General features: G+C 45.7%; 1 protein-coding gene across 5 annotated transcripts in view; it reads left to right on the top strand.

Annotated features, from left to right (window-relative positions):
- Positions 1–15,949, top strand: part of RUBCNL (rubicon like autophagy enhancer) — a 37,041-nt gene that overhangs the window by 14,183 nt on the left and 6,909 nt on the right. For 4 of the 5 annotated variants that reach the window (XM_024755584.1, XM_024755585.1, XM_024755587.1 and 1 more), the window contains exons 3-9: positions 2,286–2,368; positions 2,828–3,038; positions 6,916–7,017; positions 7,474–7,534; positions 8,345–8,474; positions 10,438–10,583; positions 12,055–12,119. In XM_024755584.1, coding sequence (XP_024611352.1) covers positions 2,286–2,368; positions 2,828–3,038; positions 6,916–7,017; positions 7,474–7,534; positions 8,345–8,474; positions 10,438–10,583; positions 12,055–12,119 — 798 coding nt within the window. Of the gene's footprint in view, positions 1–1,555; positions 1,608–2,285; positions 2,369–2,827; positions 3,039–6,915; positions 7,018–7,473; positions 7,535–8,344; positions 8,475–10,437; positions 10,584–12,054; positions 12,120–15,949 lie in introns of those variants that run through there. The other variant, XM_024755588.1, reaches the window with a different exon arrangement.

The following is a 15,949-nucleotide window of genomic DNA, read 5'->3' as shown; positions in this document are numbered from 1 at the left end:
CACCACGACAACTTATAAAGTGACGGAAGATGACCTGTAGGGCCTAGTGTACCCCTGCCCCAAATCATTTTTTGTATTCCTCTACAGGAAGTGGTTCTGCAATTTCAAGTTATCCTTTCTCCAAGAAAGAAAACAGGCACCCCAGCCGCTTTGTCCAAAAACAGTGATTCCCAGCAATCTAAGTACCTTTAAAAACCACTCTGTCTTTTGAGAGTATCTCTTAAACTTGGTAAGGGGATTCATTCCATGGGCTTAAGAAAAAGAAGTCCCGAGGGAGATGGTTCTTTCTTTCTTTGATATGGGGGCAGCAGTGGGGAGAGCAGGCATTTGCCACAAGGCCTGGGATTTTCCTGGATCTGCTGCCCCTCAAAGGGCAGCAGCAGGGTTTTCCTTTTTTAGATTATTTGGGAGGGAAAGACACCTGAGCCTGTCAGCATTTCCTGGGGCTGTAAGAAACAATTCCTTTTGTCTGCGTAGGATCTACACGTTTACAAAGTGGTTTCACATTCCTTATCTCCTTCAGTTTCCTAATAAGGTAAATACCCCAATAATAATAATTATCCCGGGCTTCCCTGGTGGCGCAGTGGCTGAGAGTCCGCCTGCTGATGCAGGGGACGTGGGTTCGTGCCCTGGTCCGGGAAGATCCCGCGTGCCGCGGAGCGGCTGGGCCCGTGAGCCATGGCTGCTGGGCCTGTGCATCCGGAGCAACGGGAGAGGCCACAGCAGTGAGAGGCCCACGTACCGCAAAAAAAAAAAATAAAAAAAAAAATAATTATCCCAATTCCAGGGATGAGGAAACTTTACTGCAGAGGCATAGCTGGTGAACGGGGGTGGGGTGGGGTGGGGGTGGGCCTGGAACCGGAATCCACTGTCTGATTTTGCTCTGTGCTTTTTCCTCTATCCTCAGGGTCCCCAAACTATGACCTGTAGCCAAACCCCACCAGACTCCTGATTTTACAAATACCGTTGTGTTTGTTTTGTCTGTAGCTGCTTTCTCAGGACAGTGGCAGAACTGAGTAGTAATTGCAACGCGTGCTGTGTGGCCCTCAGATCCTACAATATTTACTACCTAGTCCTTTTCAGGAAAAGTTTGCCCACCCCAGACAGCTTCTGAAGCTAAGAGGTCCAAAGTTTTCATGCAAGAGTGGACTTCTTGAAGACGAGGCAGAGGGGTTGGAGGGATTCTGCTTGCCTCTCTGTTTGCCACCCCGAGAGCTGTAAAGCCTTCAAAACATCTGTACCATTTAGTTCTGATTCACCAGGTTGGGACAACAGCGCTTATGGCTCTCACAGAAATGGTTTGCCTTACAAGCTGCAATAAGATGTCACATGACAGGCCTCATTTTTGTCTTGGTGGTGTTCATTGCCAGTAATGGAGTGGCTTAATAAGGACGCAGAGTGGATGAGTCAGCCGAATTTATCCTCTGCATCTTCTTCTTGTTCTTGGCTGGAGGAAGAACGTTTTAGAGAAGCAGCGCTGACCTTTTTCAGATAGATTTTGTTTCTGTAAACAGGAAGTTTTAGGTCAAATGCAGTGAGTTGGAGGAATGAGCCCACAATTCTTGAGGCCCTGCTTCTACACTGCCCCTTCTCACCCTGCATCTCCTGTAGGTAGATTCCACGATCCTCTTCTCTTTCCACCCTCTTTCCTCATCGGTCTCCTCCATTCCCATGGCTCTCTGGGAATCCTTCTCTGAGGATTCCTCCCAAGTTACTCCAGAAGCTTCTTGCAGAAATGATGACCCTCTGCCATCTGCAAGGTCTACCATCAGAAGGCTCTTTCTTCTTCTGTCGTCCTAATTTATTCTAGAATTGTGCTGATTTCTATTTTTTATATTTATTTATTTTATTTTTTGTTTTATTTATTTATTTATTTGGCTGCATTGGGTCTTAGTTGAGGCGTGCAGGATCTTTCCTTGCGGTACACAGGCTCTTTGTTGCAGCGCGAGGGCTTCTCTCTAGTTGTGGCGTGTGGGTTTTCTCTCTCTAGTGGTGGCGCATGGCGCACAGGCTCCAGAGCACGTGGGCCCCGTAGTTTGCGGCACGCGGGCTCAGTAGTTGTGGTGCTCGGGCTTAGTTACCCCGCGGCATGTGGGATCTTAGTTCCCCAACCAGGGATCGAACCTGCGTCCCCTGCATTGCAAGGCAGATTCTTTACCACTGGACACCAGGGAAGAGCCTGTGCTGATTTTTAAAACAGCACTTAAAAACCACTCCCTAGAATTGTTCTCAGATAACCTTTGAACTTCTTTTTCTCTGTTTTTAATAACTTGCTGTATTGGCAGGTGCTATTCAAGTCGGTGGAAGAACCGTTTCTTCAAATTCCGTCTCACCAGAGGCATTCGTGCTCCCTGTGGATGTAGAAAAGGTGAACACAGCTTCTTTTTTCTTTTTAAAACCACCGAGAGCGGTAATCCCCTAGAACGTGCTGTTCTGATTTCAGTCTGGAAGCTTCACTGGATGACACGTGGCAAATAAGTTTCATTTCAGCATTTGATTGGTAATGTGTGCACTCAGCTGGGAAGTTCTCCATGATTGATGAATGAGGTCTCCCACTGAGGCACCGCTGGTCTAGGGTTTCATATCACAAGAAATTCAACTTGGGTCATCTTTTGGTTGCAGTGGGCTAAATCTTCCGTCTCTGGAAGATATGGGCTGTACTTGATGTAATGACCTATGATAACGCAGTTAAATAAACATTTATATGTCTACGCATTAACTCCGCTTAAATACGACTTCTTGATTTTTCAATCTAATACACCCTCAGTGGAAAAAAAAAGTTGATTATGCTTGTGAGAATTTTAACTGATCATCTTTTCTTCTGCAGGAAAATGCCCACTTTTACATCGCAGATATGATTATCTCAGTCATGGAGAATATGAAGTGTAGTATTCTGAGTCAACAGCACACAGAGACCTGGAGTACAGGAGGGGCCAGCGGGTCGCTCGGGAATGAGCCGGCAGACTTGGAAGTGATGTTTTATAGCCACATAAAGCAGGAATCCGGCTCTTCCGCTTCGTCCGACAGTGGCTCTGAAGGCAAGTGAGGCAAATATGAGAAAGCTTCCTGCTGTATTTGCCACGTGCATCCCCTCTGTCTAAAGCTTCTGGAGTAACCTGTACAATGCCCACCATCTCTGCCGCTTGGCTTGGCATTGGTCACTGTGCTCCATTCAGTTATGAAATCGATGTGCTTTTTTCTTGGGCGCCATCCTGCTTTCCCTCTTCCTCTGTCTTGTCAGTCAGCATCCCTCTTACACAGGCTTCCTTCCCCCCCCCGCCCCCACCCCGTAGACCTCTTTCATTCATCCCGATAACAAGGAGCCCATGACGCGCTGGGTGCTGGGAATCCGCAGGAAACAGGATGTGCTCCTTTCCCCAGGGAGCCGTCACGCCAGAGTAGAGGCTGAGAAAGGGATGCGTGATCGCTGGGCTAACAGAAGCAAGGGCCCAGCGTGGCGAGTCACGGGCTCAGGGCATCTCTCTTTATTCTGGGATCCAGGGAGCCTTCCTGGACCAGAGGGGCCCTAAGCTGAGAACTGAAGTTAGGACTTAACCATTTTCTTCCCATTTCCTAAGTCTGAGTCCTGCTTCAGTCCTAGATTCTTTCTCTATATTTACTTCCTGGGAGATTCCATCCGCTGCAATGCTTTTCCATTATTCCTTCTCCCTTGATATCTCCCCAGTTTCTTCCCAGCCCTTCACCTCTCTTCTAAGGGCTTGCTTCACAAGCCTGGGAGCTGTTGAACACGTTTACCTGGTGGGCAGGTAACTAACTTAACTTGTCTAAGCTAGTCATCTATCACTCCCTTACAACCCCCCTCCTTTCAAAAAAAAAGATGAAAACTAAAGCCTCCTTTTCGCCGGGACTGCCTTTACTTAGCATCTTAATCAGGAACCTTCCAGTGACGAGGGAGGCACCGGCTCCATGTGTAGCACAACGCCTGGCACAAAACAGGTGTGCGATCAATAGATGTCAAATATACTACCTCGCTCAAATTTACAGGGATTTTTTTAAAAAAGGATACAAAGCATCCTCATCGAACCCAGTGGTGGCCAGTACAGAACTGACCAGTAGAGAGGCAGCTCTGGTATCTGTCTTTTCTGGGGTTTTGTGGCTTCTCATTACTTCTCTTCGTGCAGTCTTTTCCTGCGGCTAGACTTCTACTCTCCCCCTAGCATCTGGTTTCAGCTCGGCAGTCCCCCTGATGGCTCAGTCAGGGTCTCACAGCTCAACCTAGCCTTTCAGGACCCCAAGTCCACATCCCCAGGGAACGGCACCTGGCTGGGCCTGCTTTGACTGGGTGTCCACAACTGGTCAGCCAGCGGTGGCCAGGGGAGCCGGGGAATGTGATATGGACCATTGTCCCCCTTGAGGCCACCCGTGGGGAGAAAAGAAGGGGTTCGTATTCCTGTACACGGGGCTCTACCTGTGCCTCTTCTTCCTCATACCCATGCTCTGTCCTGTTTCTACAAGGGAAAAAAATCAGTCCTGACTTAACAGTAACACAACATCCTACCACCTGTGCCCCAGTCCCACCTTTCACCTGGACCATCACAGCAGCCTCTGGCCAGTCATTCTGTAACAGCTGCATCTAGGTCCTCCGTGTATGTTTGCTGTCTTTGATTTTCTCTCTTTACTTTCAGCCTCTTTCCCCTCGTTTATTCTACACACATCTGTTCTCCTAGAACACAGCTTCTAATCCTCTAAAATGGCCTGCTGAGTTTGTTCCACATTTTACCCTGGGATTTCAGCCTTTGGGGTCCACCTGCTCCCTGCCTCTCCAACAGGCATCTCCCGCCATTTGCTTCCCTGTGCTGTACCATGGGCTCCAGTTTTACTAGCCTGTTCTACTCACTGGCAGACATTTTTCATAAGCCCCTGCCTCCCTCCCTTTGCTTCCCTGGGCTCCCCTGGATTGCCGGTTCCCCAGGAACAGCACGCCAGTTCCTTCCTCCTTCTCATTCTTCAAAAGCAATCTCCCAGTACGAGCTCTGTGGCGTGCTCCCTGATTTGTATCACAGGGCAGAGGTACCATTCATGGGAAATGAATCAGAAGCTGTGCTCCAGGATGCTCTGTGATTATCTATGTGCATGGCTCCCCCGACCTCTGAACTTCTGAAGGCCTACGACACACACCTTGCTTTCTTGTGGTTAAATGTGTTGGTGTCTCAGCCCCCTCATGAGGTCTTAAGCTCTTTGAGAGATTAGAATTTGTCTTATTTATATTTGCATTCAATATAGTGCCTGGCCTGAAATATTTTATAAATATTTGTTGAATGGTTGACTGGAAGCTCATGCTTAGCTGAAATTTTCTTTTTGTTGTTTTTGTTTTTGCAGTAAGCGGGCCTCTCACCGCTGCAGCCTCTCCCGTTGCGGAGCACAGGCTCCGGACGTGCAGGCTCAGCGGCCATGGCTCACGGGCCCAGCCGCTCCGCGGCATGTGGGATCTTCCTGGACCGGGGCATGAACCCGTGTCCCCTGCATCGGCAGGCGGACTCTCAACCACTGCGCCACCAGGGAAGCCCTTAGCTGAAAATTTTTAAAAATATGAATATGTGAAATGAAATTTTAAAATATTTCTACCACACAGATAAAAATATTTATCTTTTATCACTCTTGTGACATTTATGGTCATAGAGGTTACCCCATGAGGTAAGGCAGGCGTTCAACAAATTGCAGGTTGATCAAGAGAGTATTAAAAACAAAAAACAAAAAACTAGACAGTATCAGCATGCACTTCACATAGGGTGAGCGATGCTTCCTGGAACTTTATCAGTTAAGTCTATTTTTGTGCCTGTACTAGGTTGCTATGTAAATTGTATGTTACTGCTGACCATGATCGAAAGAGTGTGAGAAACACAGAGGTGGGTGAAATTGTCCCCATTTAACCCATGAGGAAAGCAAGCTGAGAAGTTGATTGTCCCCCAGCTAGAATGGTTTTTCAATGATCACATTTTTCAGTGAGGGTGTTTCTTGAGGTAATAGCGTGATTTGCAAAATCATTTCCCAATTCTTTGGCATTTAGGTAGCTTTCAATATTTTAACACTTTAAAAGGACTGCAGATAGCTCCTTTGTGATCAAAACCTTCCTCTTTCACTTTTTTTCCTCAGTTTAATGACATTCTTAGGATAATTCCCCAAACTGGTATTAGGGATAGAAAAGCATACACGTATTTGTATTCATTTCCTGGGACTCCTGTAGCCAAATATGACAAACCGGGTGACGTAAGACAACAGAAATTTATCCTCTCACAGTCGTGGAGGCCAGAGGTCAGCCATGAAGTTGTTGGAAAGGTTGGTTCCTTCCAGAGGCTCTGTTCCACGCCTGTCTCCTGGCTTCTAGCAGTTGCTGGGAATCCTTGATGTTCCTTGGTGTGTAGACACATCCCTCCAGTCTCTGCCTCCATCTTCACAGGATGTTCTTTCTCCGAATATCTGTGTCTGTGTCCAAATCTCCCTCTTTTTATGACACCAGTCATATTGGATCTAGGGCTTGCCCTGATCCAGTACGACCTCAGCTTAACTTGATTACAATTCAATGACCCTATTTCCAAATCACGTCACATTCACAGGTTCTGGGTAGACATGATTTTGGGGGACATGTTCAACCCAGTACAATGTTTGTCACCTATACTCTTTGCCTCACTGTGAAAAAAAAAGTTTTTCCCCCTCTTTCATTTTGTAAAACTTTGTATTACGGACATTTTCAAACTTACATAAAAGTAGGCAGAATATTCCTATGGACCCCACAAAAAGAGCTCCCTGTACTTTTTAATTCTTACAGCTGAATTTTAAAATTAAAAAAAAAATCAACTAGCCCTTTCATTCCCCAATTTCGATTTAGCTGGGTGTTGCAGGTTGGGCAGTCCTTTTTCTTCTTGTTGGTGAAATCTCCTTCCTTTCTTCTTCTAGGTTGTGCTGTGTTACAGGTCAGCCCAGTGGTTGAAACACCTACTTACTGTGATGTGATGAAAGAGGACTGCAAATGTGACTTGGATGAATTCGTTATCGTAGGTAAGATTCGGAAACTCATGATCTGTGACTAGGTACCCTCCTCCCCACACACATACTGGCACTCTTCACACACAGTACCACCTTACGTGGCATTCAGAGAAGCTCCTCCCAAGATCAGACAATGTCCCTGATATAAAAAATAAGATGTCTCGATATTAATCTCTCATCTCATTTGTAGATTTGAATGCAAAAGCAGGTGCTCGTTACGGTCTGATATCTGTTTGGCGCCTCGATTATATTTTGATGAAATTTCAGATGGGCCTATTTTGAAATCCCATCTTTGGTCATTAGCTGTAGTCTCATAGTAGAAACACAAAAGAATGTGAAGTATGGAGATGCTGAATAATTGGTCCCTTCTGAGATGCAGGCAGCTCTTTCTGTGCTCTCATAAACTTGACTACGATGAGGTGAAACAGATTAAAAGACCTCCCTACCCTTTCTTTGATTTTCCCACAGAACTTGGAGATTTCAGTAATACCACAGAGACCTGTGGATGTTCCTGCAGCTCCTCTAAGAGGTATCATCTGCACACAGACCCCCGGGCCATCACCTCTGAGGCACCGTAGACCCCAGGCCTCTGACATCTTGGGCCAAATTCAGCCAGTTCCAATAACAAGGATTACTGCTTAGAAATGAAGCCATCGCTACTAAAGTTCCTACAGTGTTTTTAGAGTGTTTCAAATACTTTTTTTTTTAAGTGTTTTTTTTTTTTTTTTTTTGGCGGTACGCGGGCCTCTCACTGTTGTGGCCTCTCCTGTTGCGGAGCACAGGCTCCGGACGCGCAGGCGCAGCGGCCGTGGCTCACGGGTCCAGCCGCTCTGCGGCACGTGGGATCTTCCCGGACCGGGGCACGAACCCGTGTCCCCTGCATCGGCAGGCGGACTCTCAACCACTGCGCCACCAGGGAAGCCCCTTTCAAAGACTCTTGTACACATTCTCATTAATCCTCATGGGTGGGATGGGCGGGTTTTCTTAAACCCCATTTTATGGATGCAGAAACTGAGGTTCGGATGAGATGTGCCTCAGGACACCATGCTGTTAAAGAGCAGAGGTAGGGCTTTGCGCTCAGGTCTTCTGACTCTACATCTGGTGCTCTTTTCACCACCCCTCCCCTTGGTACCCTCAACAAACACAAGCTGCCCTGTTGAGCGTGGAGGCATTGAGTCGAGTAAGATAACCGTCGGTGGGCACGGTAAGATGCACGGTCTGTTGTATGACACCTCCTCTGGTTTTTGGAGAGGGAAGGATAGTTGAAAACCTGAAGCACAAGACCGTAAAACACTCCTCGTGAATATAGTGTTCCATTTTTGCATCTCTTACATTTTAGTGTCGTTTATGAGCCAAACTTCAATTCGGCTGAGCTAATAGCCAAAGAGTTATACCACCTCTTCAAGAAATGCTGGATGTCAGAAGTTAATTATCAGCTGGCAGGCTCCCTGAATGCAGCTGGCTCCATAGTAAGTATCAACAGAAGTTGACCTTGAATCAAAGGTTCCTGAATTCTCATTTTGCCTGCTGTTCACATCAGATGTTTCTGTCTTTCTTTGTTGCTGGGTGCTGATGGATCTGATGTTTATTGAGCGCTTGTGATGCTCCGGGGTCTGTGCTCAGCAATTCATGTTTTAATCCTCACAAGTCTCCTATTAGGTAGATGCTACTGTTATTTTAATTTTAAAGTGTTAGTTCCAGACCCTCAGTGGGGCTGGTCAGTGGTAGAGTGGCGGGAGTCGAGCCCCAGGCTGCCTCATTTGAAAGCCCAGGCTGGTTCCCTTCCACACTGCCTGCCGAGCAGGCCACCCACCGCGGCAGAGGACTCTGTGGCAGAGGCTAAAGTCGGGGTGGGAGAAAAGCACTCTGGAAGTGCAGGGAAGGCAGTGTTCCATTTCATCAGGGGAACTTGGGAAGGCTGATAGGCGATCTCAGAATTCAAGGTAAGTGTCAGGCCAGGCAGAATTGTAGCAGGTAGGGGTACGTGAAGGGCACTCTTGGCAAAGGGCAGCTGCAGCAAAAGTGACAGGGAGGTGCGGGGTGTGTTTCCCTTTTTTTTTTTTTTTGGCCATGCCACAGGGCATGCGAGATCTTAGTTCCCCGACCAGGGATCAAACCTGCACCCCCTGCTGTGGAAGCTCAGAGTCTTAACCACTGGACCGCCAGGGAAGTCCGCGTGGTGTGTTTCTTTTTTTTCTTAATATTTTTAAAAATTAATTAGTTTAGTTATCTTTGGCTGCATTGGGTCTTTGTTTCTTCTGGCGGGCTTTTCTCTAGTTGCAGTGAGCGGGGGCTGCTCTTTGTTGCGGTGTGTGGGCTTCTCATTGTGGTGGCTTCTCTTGTTGCAGAGCACAGGCTCTAGGCGCGCGGGCTTCAGTACTTGTGACATGTGGGCTCAGTAGTTGTGACTCGTGGGCTCAGTAGTTGTGACTCGCAGGCTCTAGAGCGCAGGCTCAGTAGTTGTGGCGCACAGGCTTAGTTGTTCCGCGGCATGTGGGACCTTCCCGGACCAGGCATTGAACCTGTGTCCCGCACATTGGCAGGCGGATTCTTAACTGCTGCTCCACCAGGGAAGTCCACATGGTGTGTTTCTTGAGCAGAGTGATTCGGTGTGGTTGGAAAACGTGTGTTTGTGTGTAGCTGGGTGTGTTTTGGGGACAGTTAATCTTAATCTTCCTTGGAAATTAAGCTCGAAAACGACCAAACTATGGAGGGCATAGACGCTAAGTTCAGGAGTTTGGATTTTAGATGCTAAGAGGAAAGTATAATGGTAGGGAGAGGTGCCTCTGCACCTGTATAAGCCGGGAAGTGTCTGCAGAGAGCTGCTTCTGGAAAAGTCTGACTACAACAGGGGATTCTGATCCGCACCATTTGTCAGCCTATTGACTAGGCAGGGTAAGGTTCTGCTGTGCAGGAAAGCATTCCAGGTCACACTGACCTACTTACAGCAATTTGAAGTCTGGAAACAAAAGAACTAACTGAAAAATACCAAGCAAAGTGATCTCAGCTGTGTGGTGTCTTAAGCAAGTCTCCTGCAGAGGGTTTTAGATACAGGGAAGGCTCTGCCCAGGTCCTTTAGTTCAGATGAAAGCAGTTTTCATTTCTCAAGGTAAATTTTAATGTTGGGAACACATTTGAATGTTCTTTTTTTTTTTTCTTTTTTTTTTTGCGGTACGCGGGCCTCTCACCGTTGTGGCGTCTCCCGTTGCGGAGCACAGGCTCCGGACGCGCAGGCTCAGCGGCCACGGCTCACGCGCCCAGCCGCTCCGCGGCATGTGGGATCTTCCCGGACCGGGGCACAAACACGTGTCCCCTGCATCGGCAGGCGGACTCTCAATCACTGCCCCACCAGGGAAGCCCTGAATGTTCTTTTATTTCAGTTCCTGAAATATGCCTGTTGCTCCTAAATCCTCTTCTGGGTTATTTATGCAGGTTGTAAATGAAGAATGTGTCCAGAAAGACTTTGAATCCAGCACGGATATAGTACAGGAAATTAAATTGAAGTCGAGGATCAGAGGCACTGGAGACTGGGCGCCCCCTAGGTTTCAAATCATATTTAATGTTCATCCACCACTCAAGTAAGTCTGGGTTGCTGCTTGGACCCTCCAGTCCAGTTAAAACAAGTTGTTAGGGGTCCCACCTGACTCGTTCTGAAAATAGGTGAAGGCAAAAAATAATATACCAAGGGACAAAGAAGAATTTGTTTTAGGAAGAGTAGAGTTGGGTATATTTTTCTGAGTTAGCTTTCTTGGCACCCTGTTTATCATGGGCTTTTGGGTTCTGTAAGTTTTGACAACTTGAGAATTTAACTATGTGTCCTTAATTATGAACGTTACATAACAATTGAAAAGTAAATAGGCTCGTATTAAGTGGCTAACAGGGAGCCTTAAAAATTACACACGATAATTTGAAGACTAGCCCACTATTTTCCAGTGCAATGTGAAGTAAAAATCAATGAATTACTTTTTTTAAAGGAAAATTTAATCTTGAAAAGCGCACCTATAGTTAAGAAACATAACAGAATGCAAATAAAAACATCTTTGTTCTCTGTGAAGTAACAAAATCCTAAAAGACAAAAAAACCAAGATGGTGCAAAAAAAGGAAATAAATACATTGTATATAAATATATATAATGATTTAAAGTAGTGTTTATTCTGAGACTAGATGGCATTGTAGACAAAGGGACATTGTAACGAAATACAGTTTTTTTCATTCCTCTTGGTTGGTATTTAATTCAGTGTACAGACTGCAGTGTTATGAAGGGACTGGTAAGGGTCATTGCCTTCCCTGTGGCGGTGCCTTATAGACTGACTTTATTTTTTTCTCTCAAGAGAATGCCAGGAAGTTCTCTGGGGCTGCTTGGGCAGAAGAGCCCCCTCTCCAAGCCTTGTTGAGGGGTCATTTCCCTTGGTGTGGGATGTCTTTCCTCTGGGGTTTCCCTGGGTCCTCTCAAAGACACATGAGTAGGGTTCCACATATTTTTACCGTGGCCACTTTTGCTGACCCTAAACTGTATTAAACATTTACAACTTTCTCCATATTTCCAAAATCCCATGTGGAACTGTGACACTAACAGTTCAATAGCAAACACTTCAGTAGACTATCTTTCACCAAAAATGTTTGATGGCATTGTCTTATATTACCTCTTATTCATCTAAATGTCTTTGGGTCCATCTGTAAACTGCCCGAGTGCATCATCTCTTGATGTCTCGTACCCCTGAACGTTCTCCCGTGTATTACGTGCCTCTAGTTCTCCGTGGAGAGAGAATTCTGTGTATGCCCAGTGAGAAGTCTCTAAAGACCCCTCGGTGGAATAGTTACTCGTGATACCGACTTCTGCTTTGGTGGTAGCAGGGGCTTTTAAAAGACTGAGAGATTTCAACTAGAAAACTCTACTGAATAATTCTATTTCTTTCCCGAATGAAAAATGATAAAATTAAGCCCCCATGCCAAGAAAAGTATGATGATGTCAATTTCTCTTCCAATCAGTGAAAAATATCCCCCTTGGCCTTTTCTGAAATGTAACTCTTAATCATTTTCTGCCCTCAGGAGGGATCTCATGGTAGCGGCCCAAAATTTTTTCTGTGCTGGCTGTGGAACTCCGATAGAACCTAGTAAGTATGGAAAATGGGTTGCCTGCTTATTAGGTGATAACATTGTTTTCTTAAAACATAAGTATGGGTATATTTTTCTCTCAAATGCATACAAGCAATAATTACACAGCAACAAATCTTCTGTTCAACAATGATTTGATTCATAAGCATGTGAATGAAATTTACATAATTTCATGTCCATACCCTTGCATTTTTAAATACTGTAAGTTAAAAAGCACCCCCAAATAACCAATTCTTATATTTCCTGTTTATCCCTCTCTACATCAGAGTTGGGCGGTGCATTGTTTTTGTCAGAGATGCCTTTGATGAGAAGTTTTAGGTGTTTCATGATGCTGCCCTCTCTTTCATGAAGAGGCCACCGTGACGTGCAAGGCTCTGTGACTGCCCATTACCTCTCCGACTCTTATCTCCTAACTTTCTCCCCGTCGGGCATTGAGCTCCAGCCACAAGGCCTCCCTGTTGGTCCTTGAAGGCGGCAGGCTCTCTCCTGACTCCGGGATTTGCATTTGTGCTTCTCTCTCCCTGGAATGCCCTCCCTACAGCGTCCCCCTGACTGGTTCTCTTCCTTCCGTCCCATCTTCATTCACAGATCTTCCCTGGCTACCCTATCGAAACTGTCCACCTCACCACCCTCCTGGCCACAAACACACACACACACACTTTATATTCCCCTTCCTTTCTATTTTTTATTCAACTGCTTATCTCCCTAAAATATTCTTTCCTATTTTACTGATTTTTCTTATTATTGTCTGTCTCCGTCAGAAGACTCTAGTTCCATGAGGACAGATATGTGGTCTGTTTTATCCATTGCTTTATCTGTTGCTCCTACAAGCGTACCTGGCACACAGTTGGGACTCAGAAGATATTTGTTGAATGACTGAATGGCTTATGCAGGAGCTAGCCAGACTCCTCTAAGAGGGTTTCAGGGAGTGGCCCCAGGGCCTAGAAAATTAGGTTTCACCCCGTCAGAAAGGCGAGTTGCTCTCTTGAGACTGGGAATCACTTGTTTTGCTGTGAAGGCATCCATAGGTCTAACCTGAGAAGGCTGGGAAAGGAGCTTTGTGGGAAAGCATTCCTTTGATAGGCAATCTTGGAAGGAAAAAGACTTTGAGCATCTCCACCTCAAGAAATAAAAATAGAAAGCAGAAATCTATCTGAACTTCCTTCTGCCATGCTGAATGATAGTGCCTGCCACGTATCACGGTTGTAACTAATTTTCTTTGAATGACCCTCTTCCCCGCTAGTCTAGTGGGGACCATGTCTCTTTGGTTAACCACTGTATCCTGGTGCCTCAGTAAATATTGAATGCATGACTCAGAAAGTGTGAATGCGTGCCTATGATTCCACCAACTTTTAAAGTACTTCCCAGAGTCTGTTCACATGTGGAGACGTAGGCCTGCACCACTGATAATAGCATGGTCCTTCCCTCATGGAGCTTGCTGACAGGAAGTCATCAGCCAAGTAAATAACAGGGTGATGCCTGCGACAAAAGAGAAAGGCAAGAGTGCTATGGGAACTTAAGCCAGGGAACTTAGTCTGGGCTCAGGGGGCTGGGAGTGAAAGGTTTCATAAGGAAGTGACTGTCCCCATGTGTGTGTGTGTGTGTGTGTGTGTGTATGGGTTTGGGGGGTCACCATATGTAAAGGGCCCAAGGCTACTGCAAAGAAGTCCTGTATGACTGGAGAGTAGGAACAAGATCAGACAACATGCCACAGAGGTAGGCAGAGCACAGACGGCAGGAGCGTTAGCAACTGTGGAAATCATTCCGGACTTTTCCCGTGAACCTCCTATAGTTCTTAGGATAATTTTAACTTTTCATTTTGAGATATTTTTAGACTTACAGAGGAGTTGCAAAAATAGTACAGGCACAACCCATATACCCTTCACCCACCCTTCACCTTACAATAATCATAGTATAATTATTAAAACTGATACATTAGCATTGATACAATCCTGGTAACTAACCTACAGTGTTTATTTGGGTTCCACTAATGACCGCTATCCGTTCCAGGGTCCAATCCAGAATTCCACACTCAATTTAGTTGTCGTATCTTCTTACTCTCCTCCGATCTCACACAAACTGAATCATTTGAAACGTAAGCAGCAGAAAGGATGGTATTTTACCCTTTAGCAGGTCCTAAAAATAAGGCTGATGAACAGTTATCCCACCAAAGAAAATGAACAACGATTCTCTAATGTTGTCTAATACTAGTCCAGATTCATTCGTGGTCCTCAAGATGATGTTTATAGCTAATTTGTCCACCAAGTTTCATACATTGCATTTTGTCATTATTTCTCTTTAGTCAGCTTTATGCTAGAACTGCACTGTCCAGTATGGTAGCCACTAGCCCCTGCGGCTACTGAAAATTAAAGTTAATTAAAATAAAAAATCCAGTTTCTCAAGCACACGGGTCACATTTCAAGCGCCTAGCAGCCACCTCTGGCCAGTAGTGACTGTATCGGACAGCACAGATCAAGAACGTTTCTGTCCTCACAGAGAGCTCTGTTGGACAGCGCTGTTCTAGAATTTTTCCCTCTTATTTTTTTTCTATGACACTGACTTTTCCTGAGATGAGGACGACTGTGGTTCAGAGCAGAGTTTCTCAACCTCAGTGCTGCTGACTTTGTTATGTGTGGGGGATGGGGTGGGAGAGACTATGCTGTGCGTTGTTGGGAGGGGCATGGGGGAGACTACCCCGTGAGTTGTAGGAAGTTGAGCAGCATCCCTAGATGCCTCTAGCAGCTCCCCAGTGGTGACAGCCAAAGTTGTCTAGACATTTCCAAATGTCCCTTAGGGGGAAAATCACTCCTGGTCGAGAACCGCTGGTTTAGGGTGCTTTGTTTTGTTCTGTTTTAATTCAAGGACTGAGGAAACCAAAAGAGATGGATGTAATTCATTCTGTATTGATAGTATAATGCTTAGTATGTATTCAGTGAAATTTGGTGAATGAGTGGCTGGATGTTGAAACGTTAGGATTTTAGATGTTAGAGAAAGATGCACTCTGACAGGAAAATGCACTGGCCCCTTCTGTCCTCCTCTGTCTTCACATCTTGCTAAGTTCGATCAGGAAAATAGAGTTCAGGGGCCGGGATATCCCTGTGTTTTTCCCGTTTAATATAAAACGTGTTGAGGCCCTATCATACGCAAAATAATACTCATTATTCTTCATATCAGAGATCTTAATCCAAGGTGGGAAGTAGACACAGTACAGTAGACTTTTCAAAGTTTCAAATTTGAGAGCTCAGACATGAATCATTAAGCACTTAATAAGTTCTTCACAAATAATTTGTCAACCCTAGAGAAGTGTCATATGTTAATGTAGAGTTTGATAATAGCGTGTGTACATATGTACTTACTGTTGACCCTCATCACTCACGAATTCCGTATTTGCAAATTTGCCTACTCCCTAAAATTTACTTGTGACTCCACAATCAGTGCTCACGGTGTTTGCACAGGCATTCACAGGTATGTGCAAAGCACCGAAAAATGTGTCGCCTGAAATGTGAGTTGCCCGACGCACTCGCTCTCAGCTGAAATTGAACAAGGCAGCTCTGCCTCCTTGTTTCAGCTCTCATGCTGTAAACAAGTCCTTTTCACAGTTTGTTTAGTGCCATGTGTTTTTACGTTTTTGCATTTTGGGATGGTTTCAGCTGTTTAAAATGGCCCCCAAGCATAGTGCTGAAATGCTGTCCAGTGTTCCTAACCACAGGAAGGCTGTGATGTGCCCTAAGGAGAAAATCAGCTTCCTTCATGAATGATAAAGGTCACCCTCGGCTCATCTTAGACCCTAGTCTTGAGGGAGGAGCGCACAGGAGGCTTAACTGAACTG

This window comes from Neophocaena asiaeorientalis, unplaced genomic scaffold (assembly GCF_003031525.2).
Source record: "Neophocaena asiaeorientalis asiaeorientalis breed wild unplaced genomic scaffold, Neophocaena_asiaeorientalis_V1.1 scaffold59, whole genome shotgun sequence".
In the NCBI taxonomy this organism is placed as follows: Eukaryota; Metazoa; Chordata; class Mammalia; order Artiodactyla; family Phocoenidae; genus Neophocaena; species Neophocaena asiaeorientalis.
This window is presented reverse-complemented; position numbering and strand designations above follow the sequence as displayed.